The sequence below is a fragment of the Solanum stenotomum genome, chromosome 5, assembly GCF_019186545.1.
Source record: "Solanum stenotomum isolate F172 chromosome 5, ASM1918654v1, whole genome shotgun sequence".
In the NCBI taxonomy this organism is placed as follows: Eukaryota; Viridiplantae; Streptophyta; class Magnoliopsida; order Solanales; family Solanaceae; genus Solanum; species Solanum stenotomum.
In genome coordinates this window covers 5,100,603-5,125,420 of record NC_064286.1, presented here as the reverse complement: position 1 = coordinate 5,125,420, position 24,818 = coordinate 5,100,603, and the positions used below count along the sequence as shown (strand labels likewise).

The 24,818-nt window shown below is 34.7% G+C and overlaps 4 protein-coding genes and 2 non-coding genes across 6 annotated transcripts; 4 read left to right on the top strand and 2 right to left on the bottom strand.

The window, feature by feature from the left end:
- Window positions 1–423: 423 nt before the first annotated feature.
- On the bottom strand, window positions 424–15,647 carry LOC125865745 (F-box protein At3g07870-like). Its single transcript, XM_049545979.1, has 2 exons — window positions 14,662–15,647; window positions 424–913 (listed from the first exon to the last, which is right to left on the bottom strand). The coding sequence occupies exons 1-2, from the start codon at window positions 15,608–15,610 to the stop codon at window positions 693–695; spliced, it is 1,170 nt and encodes a 389-aa protein (XP_049401936.1). The 5' UTR covers window positions 15,611–15,647; the 3' UTR covers window positions 424–692.
- On the top strand, window positions 7,625–8,985 carry LOC125865744 (putative pentatricopeptide repeat-containing protein At1g03510). Its single transcript, XM_049545978.1, has one exon. The coding sequence runs from the start codon at window positions 7,637–7,639 to the stop codon at window positions 8,921–8,923; it is 1,287 nt and encodes a 428-aa protein (XP_049401935.1). The 5' UTR covers window positions 7,625–7,636; the 3' UTR covers window positions 8,924–8,985.
- A 1,472-nt stretch (window positions 15,648–17,119) lies between the features above and the next one.
- Window positions 17,120–17,191, top strand: TRNAD-GUC (transfer RNA aspartic acid (anticodon GUC)). Its single transcript has one exon. It is a non-coding gene; the product is annotated as a tRNA-Asp (tRNA).
- Window positions 17,192–17,574: 383 nt separating this feature from the next.
- On the bottom strand, window positions 17,575–17,658 carry TRNAY-GUA (transfer RNA tyrosine (anticodon GUA)). The gene is given in 2 exon segments: window positions 17,575–17,610; window positions 17,622–17,658. It is a non-coding gene; the product is annotated as a tRNA-Tyr (tRNA).
- Window positions 17,659–18,452: 794 nt separating this feature from the next.
- Window positions 18,453–19,815, top strand: LOC125865749 (syntaxin-124-like). Its single transcript, XM_049545982.1, has 2 exons — window positions 18,453–19,137; window positions 19,365–19,815. Exons 1-2 carry the CDS (start codon window positions 18,635–18,637, stop codon window positions 19,795–19,797), a joined length of 936 nt encoding a protein of 311 aa, XP_049401939.1. The 5' UTR covers window positions 18,453–18,634; the 3' UTR covers window positions 19,798–19,815.
- A 1,538-nt stretch (window positions 19,816–21,353) lies between these two features.
- On the top strand, window positions 21,354–23,629 carry LOC125865737 (pentatricopeptide repeat-containing protein At1g03540). The gene has a single exon (XM_049545966.1). The coding sequence runs from the start codon at window positions 21,413–21,415 to the stop codon at window positions 23,204–23,206; it is 1,794 nt and encodes a 597-aa protein (XP_049401923.1). The 5' UTR covers window positions 21,354–21,412; the 3' UTR covers window positions 23,207–23,629.
- The last annotated feature ends 1,189 nt before the right edge of the window (window positions 23,630–24,818 follow it).

The following is a 24,818-nucleotide window of genomic DNA, read 5'->3' as shown; positions in this document are numbered from 1 at the left end:
TGCTGGATTTGGGTGTTTGGATTGGTTTTTGTCTTTTAAGCTCTATGTTTTTTTGGAGGTGTTTGGGAAAGACAAATAGTGCTTTTAAGCACCTTCTTTTGGGCTGAAAAAGTACAAAAATAAGCTAAAAGTCAAAATGGGTATTCCCAACTTATGACTTTTAGCTTATAAGCTACTTGAAAAAAAAAAAATCCAAACGCACCCATACTAACCTTAAAAGAGCTAACCATATTGAGCTCAAAAAAACAAAAACAACGAAACATCATAAGCAACATGTAGAGAACTAGAAGGATTCCAAATGGAACAAGACTTGGCATGGATGGGTGATTACTACAGGGAATCGAATCAAACTAGAAACACGAATGGAAATTTGCTCCACTTCAACTATAGATAAAGACAAGGCACATTGCTTGATGAGGATAAGGAATCACAACAATTAAACTGGAAATACATCAAAAAGCAACAAGAGTACAATAACAACTAATGTAAGGCAAATAAATGGAAAACAAAAGTTCAACATTCAGTACATAATAATTATCAGATAGCTGTAAACTAGGTCTACCAAATTTGATAAAACATCTCACTTCCACTACCTTAAAACAACCATGAACTTTGGTGAAATACCTTACCTTCTGATCACATTTTTCTTTATTATATCAATAATTCTGTAGTCCAGCTACTCATCAAGTCCATTAACCTCCCATTCCTTCCAAGAACCCACCAGAAACAACATTGTTCCCATTGAACAAAATAAGTGATTCCATGTAATTCTGAACGTAAAACGGGTGAGAGCTTCCTTGAATACCAAGACCCCTATTTTGTCCACTATTTGGATCATAAGAAACCAGATCATTGCTCCTAGTTGTAAACAAAACTTCACCATTGTTCCTAAATCCAACTACTTTCACCATATCTGCAACCAAATTTATACGATACAATCTACTTCAAGATTCCAAAACTCCATACCGCTTCATTACCCATACTTCACATGAAACACCACTTATCTCCCTCACATACTTAACAACAACAAGTGATTCCTCAAACAAATGATAGACTTGTTGAAATTACACCAACTAAAGCATCCGGCAACATAATCTCCCCAAACACCTCATCAGCTATACTGAAAGACATAACTAAATTCCGATTTCCACCACCATTTGGAACCACATCATACACAATCCAATGTACAGCTCCATTTACAAAAGACTGAGACCACCCTAACTTCACCATACAATTCTTAATCTCAACCCCCATAACATTCCTCCAAACCCCAGTTTTAATCGAATAAATTTCAACCTCAAAAGGAACATTATACCCGAATGCACCACTCATATAATACACAAGTCTAGCCAACTTATAGTCACCAGTCTTAGGCAAATCAGCACCAAATCCAAGAACATACATATGAAGCGATTGAGGCTTAATCGAAGGCAAATGTAAGGTTATAAACTTTTGAATAGAAGGGTTGCACAGAACAAGATTTTGCAACACACCAAGCCAATCGTCGGACAAACACACGATGCCATTGCAACTGTCAACAATTCTGAAATACCCAAGTCGGCATTTGAAAGGGAGATTCAGTTCCAATGTAAAATCCAAGGAAAAGGGTCGGTTCTTACGGTCTTGAAACAACAAATAGTGCTCTTTATTGCGAGTATTGACGCAACGCCTAACAAGAAGGGTGTTGGTATGTGGGGTTTGAGTAAGGTGAGCGGAGATAAAAGGAAGCCTGGTGATGAGGAAATGCCATGATTTGGAGACAACTACGAATCGAATTAAGGATTTACCAGGAAGTTTCAGTAGGATTTCTCTCAAAAGTTCGGGAGGAAAATAGGAGGAGTCAAAACCAGTCATTGATCAATTTTAAGAGAGAGAGCCAAGAAGAACCCTAGTTGTAGAAGAGATTTTTGGTAAAATTTGCTTTAAAAATAGGGATGACAATGGGACGGGGAGGGTTATAGTTTTTGCGGGGTAGGGCAAGACAGGTTTAGATATTCTTTAATAAAAATCATGCAGTGCAGGGCAACTGGTTTGGGATAAGCCCAATGCTAAATCGCTAAGCTAGTTTTGCTACTTATCTTCGGTTAAGAACCTTTAGGCAAGAAAATCCAGCTATCATATACTTACCTGATTAATCTTTTTTTTTTGTTTTATTAGTTTAATCCCTCAACTTATTCTTAAAGAATCAATAATTATTTTTCTTTTGTCATTGTGTTATGTTAAGTGAGAATCAATTGTTTAGATATTCTTTTTTTTTATAACCGAGAAATCCTTCTGTGATCCGCCCTTTGGACCAATCACAACCTTCTAAACTCGGTGGATAATGGGTCCGCCCCTCTATCATTCTCCACTTAAATACCGGGCTTCACTTTGCGTGGTGTGGGGCTTGGTAAGTTAAGGTTGGTTGAGGATTACTAAATGTCATTTATGATTTATGAATTAAAGCTTTCCATCATTATTTAATTACAAGTTTAGTTTTCAATTATGGCAACTAATTGAAAATCCTAGTATTTTCTAACTTTACTTCTTTGCTATTAATTGTTCTTTTATAAATAGTTCTCTTCTAAATCTTCTATTATTTCATCACTCTTTTTGTACATATTCAAATAGTTTTTCTAAACTATCAAATACTTGTCTTTTGATGCAATGTTTTACAGCTATTGCATCAGTGATGTTTTTCTTTGATAGGATAATTTATCAGTCATTCAAAAAGAAGTCTTTAAAAAGGAAAACAATAATAAATTATGTGGGACGGGTTTGGGCACTGCTGGGCAGTATGAAAAGAGAAAATTATGCTACATTCTTTCTTTTCTTAAAGAATGTCAATCACAATCACCCATCAAGAAACTAACTGTCATGAATGTCAATCACATTCACCTATCAAGAAATAAGGTTCGTTGATGATTGAGATACACACAATAGTGCTAAAGAAAATTTAAAGAGAACTGCACAATTCATTTTCCTACTTTGCCTACTTAGAAGTTTTCCTTTTGACTATTGTTCTGTCGATATTAAAAGACCGACTTCTGTTTGAACTTCATTCTCCCTTATGTCAGGTCTTCTCATTGTCTTCTATATCTGCTGAATTTAACCCTATGATTTGTACGTTTTAAATAATTCACATATATATATCATATAATTGCAGTATGTTGAACAATATCTTTATGGGAAAATGCATAAGTACCCCCCAGTCTATGCCCAAAATCCCTGAGACACACCTAACCTTTACTAAGGTCCTATTCCCCCCCCCCCCCTCGAACTTATTTTATATATAATTTTTTACCCCTTTTCGGCCTACGTGGCACTATCTTGTGGGCCCAACGCGTGTTGACAATTTTTTCAAGGATAGTGCCACGTAGGCCAAAAAGTGGTAGAAAATTAATTAAAAAAATAAGTTTGAGGGGGTAATAGGACCTTAGTAAAGGTTAGGTGTGTCTTAGGGATTTTGGGCATAGGTTGGGGGGTACTTATGCATTTTCCCATATCTTTATAACAGCATTGTGTGACATGTGTTATTTGTACTATAGAAGATGAATCTTCTGAAGATATTCCTTATGCTTTCTCATCAAACTGTCATACTTATGGATATGCATGGTTTAATTTATCCTAATGTGCATAGATTTCTTGTTTAGACAATAATTTCCATCTTAGATGAGAGTCAACTACAACCATACAATATGATAGACAGTTTTATTTTACCATTATTAAGCTACATTATCATAAGCCATTGAACTGCTACTAGGAAATAATAAACAACCAAGTCTCAGCTCCAAACAAGTTGGGGTGCATTTATATTACAAAGATCACATTATTTGCTTCGTTCAAATAAGAGCAACACTTGTTCAGACTTCGTCCATTTCACAGAATGATCTCTATCATTTCAATTTCTTTTATCTGTTCCGTTTCTGAATTCTCATATCATTCAATTAGGAAATGGCAGCATTTGAAACATCAAACTAAGCAAAATAGAAAAACAAAAGCTGACTTCTTTTCTTTTTGTAAGGGAATCCAATTTTTTTTTTATAACCGTGGTATCCGTGTCAGCTAGCATACCTCGATAAGTCCACGGGGTACCTGTTACCTTGCACCAGCACACATACCGGATAACTCTGTCCACCAACGCTTGGACAGATGGGAAAAATTCAACTTAGTGTGGAACTCGAACTTGAGACCTAAGGGCAATCGAATTCTCATACAACAATACCAAAGCTAGAGTACAATCAGACTACCGAAAGATTAGTTTCACGGGCATATCAACTTACCTACTCAGGGTCAACTATATGAATCATTTGTATCCATTCTGCTTTATTTGGGGTAAATGTTGTCCCCAAAAAGGAACACACAATAGATCTTTTGATGTACCTATAAACCAATCTAACAGGCATATCAATCGATCAACTACGCTTACTTGGGGTCGACTATGTGAATCATCTATATCCATTGTTCTGCTTTATTTGGGGCAAATTTTGTCCCTAGAAGAACACAAAGTAGAGCTTTTGACCTATAAATCAAGGCCATCTAAGTTCTAACACGCATATCAACCAATCAACTAGCTTACTTTGGGTTGACTATATGAATCATTTATATCTATTCTGTTTTAGTTAGTTTGTCTTTGTTTTCATTCTCGTCTATTTAAAAAGGAATGCTTCTTTCCTTTTTTTGACGACTCTTATAACTTTCCACGTGACATGGGGCATTTTATACATTTTGTATACCTTTTAGTATAAGAGTACGAGATTCAAAAGTCTCTTTTAGCTTCGTAAACTTTGTAACAAATCAAAACCAAACAAACAAATTGAAACATATGGAGTATACAATAGAGCTTTTTTAACATACCTATGAACCAAGGCCATCTAACAGGTTTATCAGGAGCTTCTTTCGTCAAGTTCCTGAATCTATCCGGCATTGTGCTCTCTCCACGAACATCAATTTCAGCTTTATCAACACTGTTTCCATAATCTGCTCCACTACTCTCAGCTTTCGCAATAAACCCATTTTTCCTACTTAATTGAAATCCACAATTACTACCGAACAGCCTGGAATAATTGTGTTTCAATTCAAGTTTGAGAGGCTTAATTCTGGCTATAGATAAGGGAAATTCAAGGATCTGACTACGAGGGCAAGCATTTAAAGGAAAATTTGAGGATATTTTATGGGTTTTCTTGAGAAATGGGGTTGAAGATAAGAAAGCTGAGAGGGTAATCGCCATTGTTATGGAAGTCGGAGAGGTTAAAGTTCAGAATTTTAGTTCCGCCATTACCAGAAAATTGCTCACTCGGAAGAGTGGGAGGTTTTGCAAAATTCGGTAACTCGATGAACCCGACCCGCAATCAATTCATACAAAATGGGAAGTTATTGGTTGCGGTTTTAGAGTTTAGGGTACAGAGAAAAGTGATTTTCAGTATATTTTACATGAATATCATATTGTTAAAAGTTAATTACATTATATTCATATATTTTTTTAAAAATTACAAAAAAATTTTAAAATTTAAGGATTTCGGATACATCAGTCAATGATAATCACCTCGGTTTCGGGTACATCACTCAACATCTTGATACAAAACTCCCACTTTCGAATGCATCACGTTCCGATACATTACTTTTGTTGATACAAGACACACCTACTTGATACATCACTTAACGTCTTGTTACATTACCTTTGTTGATACAAGACACACGTGTCTCGATACATCGCGTAAGAGTGATGTATTCGAGAATATGATGGAGTAGGGATTTTTGTATTTTTTTTTTAAATGGTAGATAATTTTGGAGAATATGGTAAAATAAATTGTATATTTAGGTAATTTTTGCTTTATTTATTGTGTTTGATACTATGTAAGTAGAAAATATTATTTTTAAAATAGTTATCTTTTATTTAAATAAATACTAGAAATTGAAAGTGAGAGTAGGGGTGATAGGGGACGAGGGCTACGGTGCTAGAGATGGGGTGGGAGTGGATTAAAGGGTGGGTTGAGATAGTCAATGTGAAATACTATTTGTAAAATTTATTTAGCAATTTTTGCTTCGTTAAAAAAGGATTAGGAGTTAGAAAGAATGATTTTTTGCGTATTATATATAAAGAAGTTGTTTATTTCTCTTATCTTCTTTCGATAGCCTAATCTTCTCATTTCTATTTTTATTTTTATCCTTAGTTATTTATTATTTAGTATTTTTATTGTAATTCAATAGTTAAATGTTGTCGTTATAATTTAATTATCGGTGATTATATAATAATCGGGTAATTGTGTCGAGAATTTGGATTTGTTACATATATGATACTTTTATTAGTCTTAAACAATTTGTTGAAATTTTAATCGCTAAATGAATAAGAAATGTTTAACCATATGGTATTTAAAATCGACTAACTCAATTAATTCAAATTCGCATCACATAGAGTCCATTAAAGAGAAATGCACCCTTACCTGAAATTTTTCTTAAATTTCTTACTCAATTTTTTATTCATTAGACTATTTGGTGTTTAAAATTCACTAAATCAATTCATTTGAATTCACACGGCATAGGATACATTAAGAGGAAGTGTCCCCTTTCTTATATTACTTCATTCCAAAATTCAAACTCTATTTTTTTTGTTCAATCATCCCGTATTTAAAAATACATTAACTCAATTAATTTGACTTTACATCATATAGAGTTCGTTAAAAGAGAAAATACACCATGCTCAAAAATTCGACTCAACTTTTTTTTAAAATCTCTTGTATTTAAAACCCTTTAAATGAATTAATTTGAATAAACGCTACATATGATCTATCAAAAGGGAAATGCAACATATCCAAAATTCAAATTCAAAATTTTAATTAAGAAAATATCTGATTATAGAATTCTTGAATTCAACTTGAAGTTAAATTTTTGAATTTATAAGAACTTGAAAATAATAACAAATTTGTTTCTACTTTTTCTCTATCCAAATTACTCATAAAAAGTAAAAGAAAAAAACAACTTCAATTTATATCCATAATTGAACATAATTCAAATTTTTAAATATTTTTTTTCTTGTAAAAATAAAAATAACTTTCTTTTTTCAAATTTCACAATATAACATAATCACGCCAACTAAATATTTGAAAATGTCTTATTCATTCCATCACATTCTCTGGCTATGGAGTTTTTTCCTATAAAGAAAAGCTAGAACTACCACCTTTTTGTTCCTTTGGAGGGACATTCACAATCTCAAAGTTAGAAGTGCTTACTATCCGATCAACTCTCATCGGAGTAATAAGCACATTTGTGTGTTTCATATTATTCATTTAGAGGTCGTTTTTTTCTTATTAGTTGTATGGTTTGTCAAATATGCATGAAATAATTTCTAAGAATAAGTTCTTTATTTATAAAAATACCTTCTAAAAATAAGTTGTTTATTTATAAAAAAAGATTTAAGGGGGTACTTTTAATATTTTATATTTTTATTCTTGGATAAGTTATCCCGTGATTAGTATTCCACCCACAAGTAAGGATAACATATGTTAGTCATATTTATTAATCCAGGATAAGTTACCCAAGGTACTAAAAACTTATTCCAAAACTATTTTTCGTTATCCATCATATTAAACGATCCGTATTGATATCCAAACGGTATATATATATATATTCAAAACAAGGCGGCAAAAAGCACAAAGCAATGAGTTATTTTTCTTCAAACTTCCAACGTTTGCTTTCTTACACAAAACTCTTAACATCTCATGTCAATCAAGGCAAACATGAACAAGCCCTTTCTCTTTTCCACCAAATCCATTCAACTCTCTCCCATTCACTCGACCCCTTCGTGTTCCCTCTCGCCCTCAAATCTTGCGCCGCGCTGAGTTTCTCTCAGCTTGGCGCAACCATTCACGCACACACAACCAAAGCCTCTTTCATTTCCAACCCCTTTGTTGCTTGTGCATTAGTCGACATGTATGGGAAATGTGTCTCTGTAGAGTACGCACGCCAACTGTTTGATGAATCTCCTGAGAGAAATGTAGTCGTTTGGAACTCGATGATCTCGGTTTACACACATTGTAATGATGTTGGGAGGGCGTTAGAGTTGTTTCGAGTGATGGATGTGGAGCCTAATTCTTCTACTTTTAACGCGATTATCGCGGGGTTGGCAGACACGGAGGATGGGTTTAGTAGGGCTGTTTTGTGTTACAGAGAGATGGGGAGGATGGGGTTGAAGCCGAATTTGATTACGGTTCTTGCATTGTTACGTGCTTGTCTTGGTACGGCTGATGTGAATTTGATCGAACAGATTCATGGGTATTCGATAAGGAATGATATTGATCCAGATCCGCAATTGAGGAGTGGATTAATTGAGGCTTATGGGCGTTGCGGGTGTCTTGAGAAAGCTCATCTTGTGTTTATTAGTATGAGAAACAGGGATGTGGTTGCTTGGAGTAGTTTGATATCAGCTTACGCGTTTCACGGGCAGGCAAGAACCGCACTTGAAGTTTTTGAGCAAATGCAGAAGGCTAATGTCAGGCCTGATGGAATTACTTTTCTTGGGGTTTTGAAAGCTTGTAGTCATGCTGGACTAGCTGATGAAGCACAGATGTACTTTTCTCGTATGAGGGTTCGTTATGGTGTTGAAGCAAGCAGTGATCATTATGCTTGTTTGATAGATGTATTGAGTAGGTCAGGAAGATTGCATCAGGCGTATGACGTTATTAGGAAAATGCCAGTGAAAGTGACTGCGAAAGCTTGGGGAGCACTACTTGCTTCTTGTCGAACTTATGGAGAAGTCGAGCTGGCAGAAATAGCTGGAAGAGCTTTATTTGAAGTAGAACCTCAGAATCCTGCTAATTTTGTGATTCTGGCAAGAATTTATTCTAGTAATGGGCAATTTGAGGAAGCGGAAAGACTCAGAAGAGAGATGATCAAGAGGGGTATGAAAACAGCCCCAGGTAGCAGCTGGGTAGTACATCAAGATTGACTTATCCTGGTTCTTTTGGCTGGTTCAGGTGACAATTAATTCACTGAAATTTCATCTATATGAGACGTCAATTGTACTGAGGTGTCTTTAGAGTATGGAAGAAACAGAAAGTGATAGGCCCCAGTAACAATAACGCTGCAAAGATTCAATAGTTTTCTTGTTATACATAAAAATGATTGAAACAGAGATGTCTATTGTGAAGTTCCATGTAATTTGAACTCGAGCTGTATTTGCTTTTGGATAGTGTTGTTTGCCCTGACGCTAAAACTTAGATGGGATTGTTTCTGTTGCATGCTTCAGCTCTAATAGACGGACATCGGACTAAAGGATAGTATTTCTATGTTCCAGTAGCATGACCAGCTTTAATATAGAGGGTCAATTAAACTCTCAGACAGTCAAGACTGTTGATAGTGAACCAAGTGAGAAGTATGTAAATTCTGCCTATCAAATCACACCCCTAGTTGCAGTTTCAATTGTGATTATTCGTCTTCTGTGATTGTGTTCGTCATCAAATTAGATATTCACATTCATTGAGCCCTAGATGTGTGGTATCAGTGATATATATACAAGTTCAAGTGAAGTACGTACCTATCTCGTTTGGTAAGGCTGACTTTTATAGCAGCCTTTAATGAAGCTGCTTCTAGCCCTAATAGGAAAATCCAAGGGTATTTTTTCCAACTAAGAATTTATATTGATTCCTTGATCGAGTATACACGTCCATTGGTATTTATATTTGCACTCATTGAGCCTAAATGTGAGGTATCAGTGGCAGAAAAGAAATCAAGTCTTTCGAGTATGCATCGTTCTGAAAACATTTGATCGATATACAAAGAAGAGTAGAAACATTATGTTAATTGAACTTAATATTCATACAACATAAGTTGAATCAGAATGGCCTTGAGAAATTTTCAAACTATGTTCCTTGAATCATATCGAAGAAGCTACTGTATTGAGTACTTGTAGCAAAATTGAGATATATGTTATTGCGATTTCCCAAAATCGTGAAATTAAATAAGTGACTAAGTGAATATCTAAGTATAGCAGTGTTTCAATTAGAGAACTCCGCCAACAAACAAACTGCTACATAGCGCAATGCAGCATCTGAAATCATGTAATGTAACTCGAAATCAGNATAGAGGGTCAATTAAACTCTCAGACAGTCAAGACTGTTGATAGTGAACCAAGTGAGAAGTATGTAAATTCTGCCTATCAAATCACACCCCTAGTTGCAGTTTCAATTGTGATTATTCGTCTTCTGTGATTGTGTTCGTCATCAAATTAGATATTCACATTCATTGAGCCCTAGATGTGTGGTATCAGTGATATATATACAAGTTCAAGTGAAGTACGTACCTATCTCGTTTGGTAAGGCTGACTTTTATAGCAGCCTTTAGTGAAGCTGCTTCTAGCCCTAATTCCTTGATTGAGTATACACGTCCATTGGTGTATATATATTCACATTCAGTGAGCCTAAATGTGAGGTATCAGTGGCAGAAAAGAAATCAAGTCTTTCGAGTATGGATCGTTCTAAAAACATTTGATCGATATACAAAGAAGAGTAGCAAGTAGCAACATCATGTTAATTGGACTTAACATTCATACAACACTAGTTGAATCAGAATGGCCTTGAGGAATTTTTGAACTATGTTCCTTGAATCATATTGAAGAAGCTACTGTATTGAGTACTAGTAGCAAAATTCAGATATATGTTGTTGCAATTTCCAAAACTCGTGAAATTAAATAAGTGACTAAGTGAATATCTAAGTATAGCAGTGTTTCAATTAGAGAACTCCGCCAACAAACAAACTGCTACATAGAGCAATGCAGCATTGAAATCATGTAATGTAACTCGAAATCAGACTTTGTGTGACATATACTTGAAAAAGATGCAAAAAAATATTCGATCTATACTGTTAAGTCCTCATATGATATGCTTAGGTTCAGCTTTTGAAATGCATCCATGGCTGCAAGCATGGACAACTAAAGACCGTATGAAGTTTAGATAGTTTTGCTGGATTTCGACTCATGATGTTTGTCTAGATCAAAATAATGATCTTTCTTGATCAAAAAAAGGTGACAACGTACTCAAACATATCAAGAAGGTAAAGGAGAACTATCCCTGCTTGTGTTGTTTAGATGATCTGGAGAGCATAGAAGACGTCTTGAAGACAAGGTCGCAACAATTCATACTAAGTATAGATCCTTGAGACTTTTGGCCCTTTGCTGCACTGATATTGTACATGCCCCTCTCTCTGTCTTACGCTATTGTACAGGGTCCATTACTAGCTTAGTACTTGGTTTACAAAGTGAAGAATATGCACTTAGCTTGTTAAAAAAACTAACTAGTGAGGGTTGAGCTATATTAGGCATTATGCATTTACTTCATCACGCCATTTTCGACATCACAGATAAGTAAGAAAATTATGACTATCAAATCACACTAGAAGTAATGACACGGTAATTATGTGCATAACTGCATATGCAGCCAAATAGTCAGACAAGTGCAATTGATGAGACACATAACACCTTATTGCCCGATTTAGCAACCTTAAAAGGACGGATCATATTTAACTCAAAAAAAAACAAAAACAATGAAACACGATCGAATAGTAGCATCACAATAACTACAAGAAGATAATATGACAATCAACTGATACAAAAAAAGAAATCCCAACAATTAAATTGAAAATACATCAAAAGGCAATAGGAGTACAGGAACAACTAATGTCACACAAGTAAATGGAAAACAAAAGTTCAACATTCAGAACATTATAATTATCAGATACCAAATTTGATAAAACATCTTTCACTTCCACATTACCTTGAAACAATCATGAACTTTGGTGAAATACCCTACCTTCTGATCACATTCTTCTTTATTGTATCGATAAATTCTGAAGTCCAGCTACTCATTAAGTCCATAAACCTCCATTCCTCCCAAGAACCCACCCGAACTGACATTGTTCCGATTGAACAGAATAAGTGATTCCCGGTAATTTTGAACATAAAACAACAAAGAGATCCCTTGAATACCAAGACTCATATTTCGTCCACTATTTGGGTCATAAGAAACAAGATTATTTCTTCTAGTTGAAAACAATACTTCACCATTGTTCCTAAATCCAACTACTTTCTCCATACCTGCAACCAAATTTATATGATACAATCTACTCCAAGATTCCAAAACTCCATATTGCTTCATCACCCATACTTCACATGAATCACCACCTATCTCGCTCCCATACTTAGCAACAACAAGTGATTCCTCAAACAACATAATCGATAAATTTGTTGTAGTTACACCAACTAAAGCATCCGGCAACAAAATCTCCCCAAACACCTCATCTGCTATACTAAAAGTTTTAACTAAACTCCAAAGGTCACCGCCATTCACAACCACATCAGACGCAATCCAATGTACAACTCCATTTACAAAAGCCTGAGGCGACAAAAACTTCACCATACAATTCTTAATCTCAACTCCTACCACTCTCCTCCAAACCCCACTATTAATCGAATAAATTTCACTCTCAGGAGGACCACTATATACGAACCCATCATTCATATGATACACAAGTTTAACCAACTTAAAGTCATCAGTCTCAGACAAATCAGCACCAAATCCAAGAACATACATATGAGGCCACTGCGGCTTAATCAAAGGCATAGGAATACTTATAAACTTATGAATCGAAGGGTTCCACAGAACGAGACTCCGCAACTGACCAAGCACATCGTCATACAAACACACGATGCCATTGCAGCTACAATTTTGAAATACCTTAGGTTCGATTTGAAAGGGAAATTTAGTTCCGATGTAAAATCTAAGGAAAAGGGTCGATTCTTAGAGTCTTGAAACAATGAATAGTTCTCTCTTTTGCGAGTTCTATCGAAATGCCTAACAAGAAAGGTGTTGGAACGCGGGGTTTGGGCGAGATGAGCGGAGATGAAAGGAAAACTAGTGATGAGTGAATGCCATGATTTGCAAACAATTGTAAATCGAATTAAGGATTTAACAGGAAGTTTCAATAGGATTTCTCTCAAAAGCTCAAAACAAAAGTAGATGGAGTCGGAATCAGTCATTGATCAATTTTGAGAGAAAGAGAGAGAGATAGGAAGAACCCTAGTTATGGAAGACATTATGGTAAATTTGCTTTAAATATTGAGATGTCGGGGCGGGGCGGATATAGCTTTTGAGGGTCAGGGCGGAGCGGGGCAAGACATGTTTAGATTTATTAAATAAAAATCATGCGGTGTAGGGCGGGTTGCAGGTTTGGAATAAACCCAATGCTAAAATCGCTAAGCTATTTCTTTCACTTATCTTTTATTTGCATTTTATTAGCTTAATAATCTTATAACTTATTCTTAAAGAATCAGTAATAATGTTTCTTTTGTCCTTGTGTTATGTTAAGTGAGAATTACATTGTCTAGTTATTGTTGGGGGATCGCTTCAAGTCTATTTCCAAATATGGGTGAATTTATGAAGTAATTATGTGGTAAGTTAAGGTTGGATGAGAATTAATATATGGTATTTATGATTTATGAACTAGAACTCTCCATCATTATTTTATTACTAGTTGAATTTTCAATTATGGCAAATGATTGGAAAACTGTCTCCTCCTCAAATATTTTCTAACTTTACTTCTTTGTTATTAATTGTTCTTTTGTAGTAAGTGTTAGCCCCTAAATACTTCTAAATTAGTTTTAATAATGACAATTAACCAAAAGTAAATTCGTAGGAAAAGAAAGAAAGAAACACATAGGTGAAATTCACCCAAGGACAAAAAGGACAGAAGATAAGCCATAATCAATCAAGGATTTATAATACAAGGAAGAGCATTCAATTGAGCTAAATTGAGCATTATGCATTTCCCTCATCACATGCCAATTTCGACATTAGGGAGAAGTATGGAATTTTATTTTATGACCGTGGTGTTTGGACCAACTTACGTACACCTCGATACCTTCCACCTTCTACCACGTATGGAAATTCCGCCTTATCAAATCACACTAGATGCAATGAGAAGGTAATAATGTGCGTATAGCAAATAGTCAGGCCACTACAACACCTTATTGCCTGCCAACTTTAGGTGAAAGGGGGTGCCGGATTTGGTAATCTTAAAAGGGCTAAACATATTTAGCTAAAAAAAAACAATGAAAACAAGCCGATAGTAAAATCATAGTAGCTACAACAAAATAATATGATACTCGACGGATAAAGACAAGGTCCATTGCTTGATTAGGATAAGGTTTCACAATAATAAATTGGAAATACATCAAAAAGCAACAAGATTACACTAACAACTAATGTAACACAAAAAGTGATTCCATGTAATTCAACATTCAGTAAAATACCTTCTGATCAAATAGCTCTAAACAAGGTCTACCAAATTTGATAAAACATCTTCCACTTCCACTACCTTGAAACAGCCATGAACTTTGGTAAAATGTCTTGCCTTCTGATCACATTCATCTTTATTGTATCGATAACTTCTGTAGTCCAGCTACTCATTCAGACCATAAATCGCCCATTCATTCCAACTCACCAGAAACGACACTGTTCCCTTTAAGCAAAATAAGTGATTCCACGTAATTTTGAACATAAAATGAGCGAGAGCTCCCTTGAATACGAAGACCCCTATTTCGTCCACTATTTGGATCATACGAAACCAGATCATTGCTCCTAGTTGAAAACAAAACTTCACCGTTGTTCCTAAATCCAACTATTCTCTCCATACCTGCAACCAAATTTATACGATACAATCTACTCCAAGATTCCAAAACTCCATATTGTTTCATCACCCATACTTCACATGAAGCACCATCTATCTCCCTCTCATACTTAACAACAGCAAGTGATTCCTCAAACAGCATAATCGATAAATTTGTTGCAATTACACCAACTAAAGCATCCGGCAACATAATCTCCCCAAACACTTCATCCGCTATACTAAAAGTCATAACTAAACTCCGAAGGTCACCACCATTCGCAACCAAATCATACGCAATCCAATGTACATTTCCATTTACAAAAACCTGAGACCACATAAACTCCACTATACAATGCTTAATCTCAACCCCAATCACTCTCCTCCAAACCCCACTATTAATCGAATAAATCTCAATCTCCGGAGGATCATTATACAAGACATCATCATTCTTACGATACACAAGTCTAACCAACTTATAGTCATCACACTCACGCAAATCAGCACCAAATCCAAAAACAAACATATGAGGCGACTGAGGATTAATTGAAGGCATGGGTAAAGTTATAAATTTCTGAATAGAAGGGTTCCACAAAATAAGACTCCGCAACTCACCAAACAAATCGTCTGACAAACACAGGATGCCATTGCAGCTGCCAACAATTCTGAAATATCCAAGTGGGCAATTGAACGGGAAATACAGTTCCGATGTGAAATTCAAGTAAAAGGGTCGATTCTTAGAGTCTTCAAACAAGGAATAGTGTTCTCTATTGCAAGAACTGTCATAACGCCTAACAAAAACAGTGTCGGATTGTGGGGTTTGGGCGAAGTGAGCTGAGATGAAAGGAAAACTGGTGATGAGGGAATACCATGATTTGCAGACAACTGTGAATCGAATTAAAGATTTAGCTGGAAGTTTCAATAGGATTTCTGTCACAACTTCATGAGGAAAGTAGAAGGATTCAGAATCAGCCGCCATTGATTAGTTCTGAGAGAGAGAGACAGAAAGCGCAAAAGTGTGTGTTTTATTTAAAAGGAAAGTACAATAATTAAACCCTAAGGGGCCGTTAATTATATTTTTAACTCTAAACTTAATCCTATGATATCTTAATTAATCCAACGTATTAAATGATTCCTAAAGTATATTGCTTTAACTAGTACTCTTTTTGTTCCTATTTATGACACCGTTTAACTAGATATAAAATTTTCTTGGTTTTGGTTCCTTATAAACTTGGTATCTAAATTCTAGATTCAATTTTAAAACTGAATATGATTTTACTAGTTTATATGGGGATTAAAGAGCGATAAAGAATTGGAATAATCTTCCAAAGAACTCGTTTTATTTGACCATGGAAAACAACCACTGAATAGAAGCAACATAATTGTATCATTCACTATGTAAATGGACCAAAACAAAAAGACTTTTGTTGCTATAATGCCTCAAAGTTTATGTTTTTATGTGATCGCAACATCAAAAAAGGAAGTTTGAATTTTCTACGAAAACTCTTGATGGCGAGTGTCCTTGTATCCATTGTTTCTGTCTATAAAAAAAATCCTGATTAATTTGATGAAGCCTATTTTCATGATCCTAAGATTCTTCATCTCCAGCATTCGTATAGCTAGTCTCTTCACTCAGGCAATTAATAAGGTCGATGAACATCTTCCTACTTGTGAGAAATGGATAAATCCATCCATGCCTTATTCAGGATTATATGAAATGTCAATTGTTGAAGAATTTCACGTCAAATAAAAAGGGATGAGTGGTCACCTTTATTATAGTCTCAGGTAATCTTTTTTTCAAGAGCTAACTTTGAGGTTGAGTTAGGTTCAAGATCCATTTCTAACAACAATATGTTAAAACTTTTGACAAGTTGCAAACTATAGTTGTGACATTTTAGTTTCTTTAACGGAACACCCACAATTGAAAAGATCAATCACGATCTTGATACCTTATCAACACTGTTCCAAAAGGGGTTCAATTATTTTAGTCCATTCAATGTCTTTATCAACTAAGTCCAAATTCTTTAGCAAGCAGCTCAATTTTGTTAATTTTGAGTTAGCTTTCTAATATAATTCAAAAGGCAACGAACTCCTCAAAATCATAATGACTCAAGAGTCCCGTGTGGAAGGATTTTCACTCAACAAATCGAAGGTGGGGAGGGGGGGGGTGAGGGCAACATGTCGATGACTCCAAGAGCTCTTACCAATGATATTATTTGACACTTTGATGTTGACTCATTACAGGGGTAGCAAAAGGTCCTAATCTCGGTGATACAAATAAAGAAAAGCCAATCCAAAACGTCATATATATGCGATATTTCATCATCAACTTGTGAGCATATATTTTTTAGAATCATATCTCAAATTAATCAAAGGAAATAGTATTAATCAATTATAACTAGGTAACAAATTTTGTTTAAAAAACGCACACCCAATTTTTATAAGAATTAAATACAAATTAAAAAACCAGTAGTTGATAAAACAACAAGTCGTTGTAGTATAGTGGTGAGTATTCCCGCCTGTCACGCGGGTGACCCGGGTTCGATCCCCGGCAGCGGCGTGTTTTTTTTTTTTTACATTTTTTATGTAAACATTTCATTTTGATGGAATATATTTTTTTTTTTTTCCTGTTATCAAACGCTTAATATTGTGTGTTCTCAAACGCTTACTATTGAATATAGATAGGTTAATATTGTGTGTTCTCAAACGCTTACTACATAGATAAGTTAATATTGCGTGTTCTCAAATACTTACATAGATAGGTTAATATAATAAATTGGTCTGGTTCGATTATAAAATATTTCATAAAAGAAGTTAAAAAACATTCCAACCTGCCGGACGCTTAATATTGTGTGTTCTCAAACGCTTACTATATAGATAGGTTAATAATATAAATCCGGCTTGATTATAAAATGTTTCGTAAAAAAAAAATTAAAAAGTAATTCCGACCTGCCGGATTCGAACCAGCGACCTAAGGATTCCAGCAACAACTACAGTCCTCCGCTCTACCAACTGAGCTAAGGTCGGTTTTGTTTTTGATTTGGCTCATAATAATATACATACTCTATTTTTCCAATAATTTATTAGGAGAATTATACCAATAGACCCCTCCCCCAATAGAAAAATTGACATGAATATACTACCAAAAAATTACAAGATTTTCAATATCATATCGCTTTAGATGCGATCCTTTTTTAAAAGTTTTATTTGAATACGAAATGTTTTGTACATCAAAACTGTTATCTTTTAAGTAATCTGAAGAGTTATTCGTGTTAAATGAAGTAGTAAGTCTTGTTCTAACGTATAATATGCCTTCTATCTCATTCTATGTTAATATGTGTTTGACAGGCCCAAAATTTGGAAAAGAAATTAAAGATTTTTTTTTTTTTGAAAAAAGATCTAGTTTAACTATGCCATAGATTCATATCATTGATGTTAAAATAAAAAATTTAAAATTAAATTATTTTTAATATACATAAAATATACAAACAGAATTCCATAAACATCTTACTATTTTCACTTAATACAATATTTTGTATATATAAGAGAGATGTTAATATCATGACATGCGTCTAACTTATATATCATGCATTGCGCTCTCACCACTAATATCACACTTATCTACAAGTTAAAAAGGGTAATTTAATTTCCTATTTGGTCAAATAATTAATAGAGGCAAGTTTCTTTATGTAATACCAAGTGGCCAAAAAACAACAAATCTTCCTATATTATCTATTGTCCTCAAGTTTGTTTTTGTGGAATTTTAATTACTACTAACAAGTGACTGGTTCACCTCTAATAATATTACTTTCAAATCTTCACCAAACAATGAGCTTGGTTTGTTATTTTCTCTTAATGAAGGCATTTCTCTTGTTGCCTTCTCTTTCTACTCCGGCGATGATTGATGAGAGAAGGCATATGCAAGAGAAAAAAAGTAAGAGTAATTCAACCTACTACGAAAAGAAATAAAAGAAAAGGTGATTATTGAAAGTGTAGTGATAAAATGAATGACTTATTCTCTCCTTCGCTTAAAAAGTATCAGGACCTAAAACAACAGGTCCAGATGGATGATTTGGAATTAGGGACTGGGGTCACCGGTCCTTCTCAGAACGAAAGCATTGATCTTGCTAAGTTCTTCAAAGATGTAGAGAATGTGAAAGAGGATATGAAGGAGGTTGAGAACTTACATAAACGATTGCAAGAATCAAATGAAGAGAGCAAAACTGTCCATAGTGCACAAAAAGTAAAGGATATTAGGGCTCGAATGGACTCGGATGTGACACTTGTTTTGAAACGTGTCAAGATCATCAAAGGAAAACTTGAAGGCTTAGAAAGATCAAATGTAGCAAATAGGAAGAACTTGGGTTGTGGTCCAGGATCCTCTGCTGATCGAACAAGGACTTCTATAGTTAGCGGTTTAGGGAAGAAACTAAAAGTTCTCATGGATTATTTTCAAGCATTGAGAGCGAAGATGAATTCAGAATACAAGGATACTGTGGCAAGAAGGTACTATTAGAAAGGTTTTCCCTTTGTTCGTTCCTTTTATGACTATAATAATATAGATAATAGGTACAATAAAACAAATGTGATATGACACAACCTAATTCTTTTCACCCTGTCTATTTATCTATATTTTCTCAACTCGATATTTAGAAATGTCTCTTTGTCCATAAATATTGATATCATATGAACATCCATTTCTCAATATGATTACCTAATTATGTCTTCAACAGGTACTTTACCGTAACAGGAGAGAATGCAGATGATGAACTTATAGATAATTTAATATCAAGTGGAGAGAGCGAGTCGTTCCTCCAAAAGGCGATTCAAGAACAAGGAAGAGGACAAATTATGGACACAATTTCAGAAATTCAAGAAAGACATGATGCTGTGAAGGAAATTGAGAAGAATTTGATTGAACTACACCAAATTTTCCTAGACATGGCTGCACTAGTAGAAGCACAAGGACAACAATTGAATGATATAGAGAGTCATGTGGCACATGCAAGTTCATTTGTTAGAAGAGGAACAGAACAACTCACAGAGGCTAGGGAGTTGCAAAAAAGTTCAAGAAAATGTACTTGCATTGCTATTCTCCTTATCATTCTTCTTATTATTGTACTAACTTTTCCACTTTGGTCACCATTAATTACTAGTAGGTTGTAGAAAATATTCAAAATTAAACACAAGAGAGACCCTTTTGAAAATATTTTTCTTGTAAGAATTTTTATTTTATTTTAGTCATTGTCATCTCACCTTTTTTTTTTTGTTACAATACTTATAGAAGTAAATACTTATGTCTTGTTAATGGGTTCCCTCATTTGGTACATATATATTGTAATGCTTAAATTAATGTGTATAAAAAATGTGTAGTTAGACAACACACTAACAAACAATACCATTTGTTTGATTGCAGACAGTGAAGTACACAAGATTTTATGCAAATCAATATCGACTTATTATCGTATTATATATGTTCTTTGATAGAAAAAAAAAAAAAAAGAGAGTTATATATGTTCAATTAGAGTTTTTGGCTAAAATCATTCCTCAACTATAACCTAAACCTAAAGTACATCCTTGTGTTATATAAGTGAAAAAAAAACATCCTTGCACTATCCAAAAAGTTGCAAGATTCATCCTTCTGTCTATTTTTTAAGAAACTCACACCATCAACAAAAAAAGGTGTCACGTCGAATAAATCTATGTACACATGGTTAAGCTAGTCAAGTTGGGTGATTTTTTTAATTTATAGAAATTGAGGGTTTAAATCATCTTCAGACAAAATATATTCAAATTCTAAATATTCTTTGTAAAAAATATGACCAAATACAACTCCAACTTCAAAAATTTCATATAAAGTAATTATTATTTAATTTCCACAACAAAACGCCTACATAATTTCACTAAATTTCCAGTATTTCTATATATTCAATAAAATGTGAATTGCATTGTGTATATAATATATACGTACTATATATATATTTTATTAGAGAAAATCTCTAAATAGTTGCACGTAATATTTTTAAAATGAATTTTTCACCTAATTTTTCTAACCATCGGAATCTACTGTATAAATATTTCAAAACTTATGTATTGTTGCAAGTCAATTTACTTGATGATGCAAAAACATATAAACTAACAACACACAAAATTTAAATTATGAGAATAAAATATTCATTTTCTATCCATATTCTTATTTTTTTTAGGTAACTTTGATCTTCTTGTCGTGGCTAGACATGACCAAATTAAAAAAAAAAAAATTTATTGGTTCAATGAGTTTCTTAAAAAAAGAATAGACTGAAGGATGATTTTTGTTATTTTTTGGATAGTAAAAAATGTTTTTTGTTATTAGATTTGAGTCATAGTTGAAGAATGATTTTAGCCAAAAACTCGTTCAATTATGTACGATTGTCGGACCCTTTTCTTAGAGTCAAGCGATTTTTAGGTTTTGTCCTCGTTCCTCTCTTTCTATTAGGACACGAGAAAATATGTAAACACAACTCTTTATGATTTGAATGAAAAAAAGATATTCTTGTAGCTATCTCATATATTCGATAATATTTCCTTCATCTATTTTTAATTGTGATATTTTGATTTTGAAAAATCAAATCATATGGATTCTGATATTCAACATTTTAAGATGTATATTTTCGTCATTGATCAAAGATTTTACAATTTAGCTTCGAAATTAACCAAGTTGACTTTCCTAAGAGCGAACCAATCTTATAAAAGGCCATCGGAGAAGCGCTAAATAAAAAAAATTCTTCTTCAGATAGTGTCAATGTTCTTGAAATTATTTGTTCATCGCCATTACAGCTCTGTTACTTTCTTCACAAATCCTCCCTCTAAAGAATCAGAAATTATCCATCTTTGCAGGTCAGGTTTACTCTCTCAAGCTATAAAGCTTCTCAAAACCACAGAAAAAATCTCCTCAAAACCAATCGTATATGCTACATTGATACAGACATGTACTAAATCTCACTCATTCAATCATGGGGTTCAATTCCATACCCATGTCATCAAAACTGGGCTCGAAACGGATCGTTTCGTTGGGAACAGCTTACTTGCTCTCTACTTCAAATTGGGTTCAAAATTTCTTGAAACTCGGAGGTTCTTTGATGGAATGGTGTATAAGGATGCTGTTGCTTGGTCTTCGATGATAACGGGGTATGTTCGTATTGGGAAGCCTAAGATTTCACTGGAATTGTATGGGGAAATGATTGATTTGGGTTTTGAGCCAAATGGGTTCACTTTGTCTGCTGTGATTAAAGCTTGTTCTGAGATTGGGAAGTTGAAATTAGGGAGTGGATTTCATGGGGTTGTGATTAGCCGGGGATTTGAAGAGAATAATGTGATTGTGAGTGCGTTAATTGATATGTATGGTAAGAATTATGCATCAGGAGATGCACTTAAGCTGTTTGATGAATTGCCTGAACCAGATGCTGTTTGTTGGACTTCAGTTATTTCCGCTCTCACGAGGAACGATTTGCACGAGGAGGCTTTGGGGTTCTTTTATACAATGCATAGGAAGAATGGGTTGGCCCCGGATTTGTTTACGTTTGGAAGTGTGCTGACTGCATTGGGTAATTCTGGTAGGACGAGGCAAGGTAGAGAGGTTCATGCTAAGATTGTGACTGCTGGTCTTTGCGGGAACGTGGTTGTCGATAGTAGTTTAGTGGATATGTATGCAAAATGTGGGGTGATTGATGAGTCTCAGCATGTTTTTGACCGAATGGATAAGAGGAATTCTGTTTCGTGGTGTGCGTTAATGGGTGGCTACTGCCAAAAGGGTGAGTTTGACATTGTTATTGAGCTCTTTAGGATGATGGGGGAGGTTGATCTTTACAGCTTTGGGACTGTTCTTCGTGCCTGTGCAGGGTTGGCAGCGTTGAAGTCAGGGAAGGAAGTTCACTGCCAGTATTTGAGGAGAGGTGGCTGGAGTGATGTTATCGTGGAATCAGCTCTAGTTGATCTCTATGCAAAATGTGGCTTTGATAATTATGCCTATGTGATATTTCGCCAAATGAATGTTAGGAACTCGGTTACCTGGAACTCAATGATATCTGGATTTGCTCAGAATGGGAAAGGTGCAGAAGCTATTGCAGTATTTGAGGAGATGATTAGTGAAGGGGTTAAGCCAGATTATATCAGCTTTATTGCGGTTCTTTTTGCTTGTAGTCATAGCGGTATGGTTGATGAAGGGCGAAAGTATTATCTCTCAATGATTAATGAGTATGGTATCAAAGCTCATATCGAGCATTATAGTTGCATGGTTGATCTTCTAGGTCGGGTTGGAGAGGTAGAAGAAGCTGAAAGCTTGATTCTAGGTGCGGAATTCAGAAACGATGCTTCCCTTTGGGCTACCCTACTTGGTGCTTGTACTAGCAGTACAAATCCTACTGTTGCAGAGCGAATTGCAAAGAAAATGATGGAACTAAATCCTGATTATCATTTAAGTTATGTTCTTCTAGCTAATGTGTACAGAGCAGTAGGCCGGTGGGCTGATGCTCTTGAGATTCGGCGACAGATGCAAGAAAAAAGAGTGAATAAGATAACCGGGAAGAGCTGGATTTAAACAAATACTGACAAGCCTTTTCAGTAAAGAGCTCTATCAGGACACCTCTACAAAGAAACATTCCTGCAAAATGCTCAAGCTGACAATGCAGATACATAGCTCATAGCACATTTATCAATTTTGTTCCTGTCAGGGTGACCCTTGTTTCGAGATGCAACTTGTATTCCTCTCGTGTATGGGTGATCCTTGTTTCGAGATGCAACTTGTATTCCTCTCATGTATGGGTGACCCTTGCTTCGAGATGCAACTTGTATTCCTCTCGTGTATGGGTGACCCTTGCTTCGAGATGCAACTTGTATTCCTCTTGTGTATGGGTGATCCTTGCTTCGAGATGCAACTTGTATTCCTCTCATGTATGGGTGACCCTTGTTTCGAGATGCAACTTGTATTCCTCTCGTGTATGGGTGACCCTTGTTTCGAGATGCAACTTGTATTCCTCTCGTGGATGCATCCTTTGACCGGGTAAGCTTGCAGAGTTGCAGTACGAGTACTATTTATCAGAGTATCTACCAATTAGCATTACAAATGCATACAAGCCCCTTGTAACTAGGGGGATATAGAAACTTCATAGCTCAAAGGGTTCTAGTGACACAAGCCTTTTAACAATATTAGCTAGGTGGCGAAATCAAACCCAACCGGTCCAATCTGACCCAACTCATTTAGGTTTGGGTTGGTTATTGATCCGCCCATTTGTTAGCTAAATTAAGTTGATATGTAACCCAAATTGATTTATGAGAAGTTTTTTCATGATATTTTTTTATTTTATGATTTTATATGTTATATATAGTTATAAAAAAGAAAGAATTTTTTTTTATTAGGTACTAAAAGCTTATAAAATAATAAAGAGTAAAGGGTTAAAAGTACTCTCAACTTATTAGAAATGATTTAAAAATGCTCCACTTCCACCTATTGATTTAAAAATGTCCTTAACGTTTTTTTTAAGTTCAAAAATATCCTAAAGTTAACATAAATATGACATGGAATTTAACTAAACAAATGGTCAATTTTCATTGGTCCATCTAATTTCTTTTATCAAATAAAAGAAACCCCCCCCCCCCGCCCACCCAACACCCAAACCCGTTTCTAATAAAGTGCAATTTAGTTGTTTTTTGGCCAAGTTAAGTGCTGCAATTTAATTGATGTTTTTGGAATTGAATGTTGTTTTATAAAGAAAGGAACAGACGGAGAAGAAAGAACAGAGAAAAGCTTAAAATTGTCGGTGAAAACGGGTTTGGGTATTGAGTGGGATGAGCTTTTGTATTTGATTAAAAAGTTATGACCAAATGAAATATGGATTTCTTTAGTTAATTTTATGTCATATTTATGTTAATTAAACGGTATTTGAAAACCGAAAAAAATGTTAAGGGAATTTTTAAAACTAATGGATGGAAGGATGACATTTTTGAACCAATTCTACTAGGCTAAGGGCATTTTTGCCCCTTTTCCGAATAATAAATAAAGCTATTAAAACTTAGTAAAAATTGAGCAGGTTGGGTTATGACACGTTACTAATTTGTTACTTAACCCGTTTTGATCCAACTCATTTTGGCCAAACAAATTTGGGTTGAATTAGGTCTTGACTCGTTTATTGTCTTGACTCATTTAGATCCGC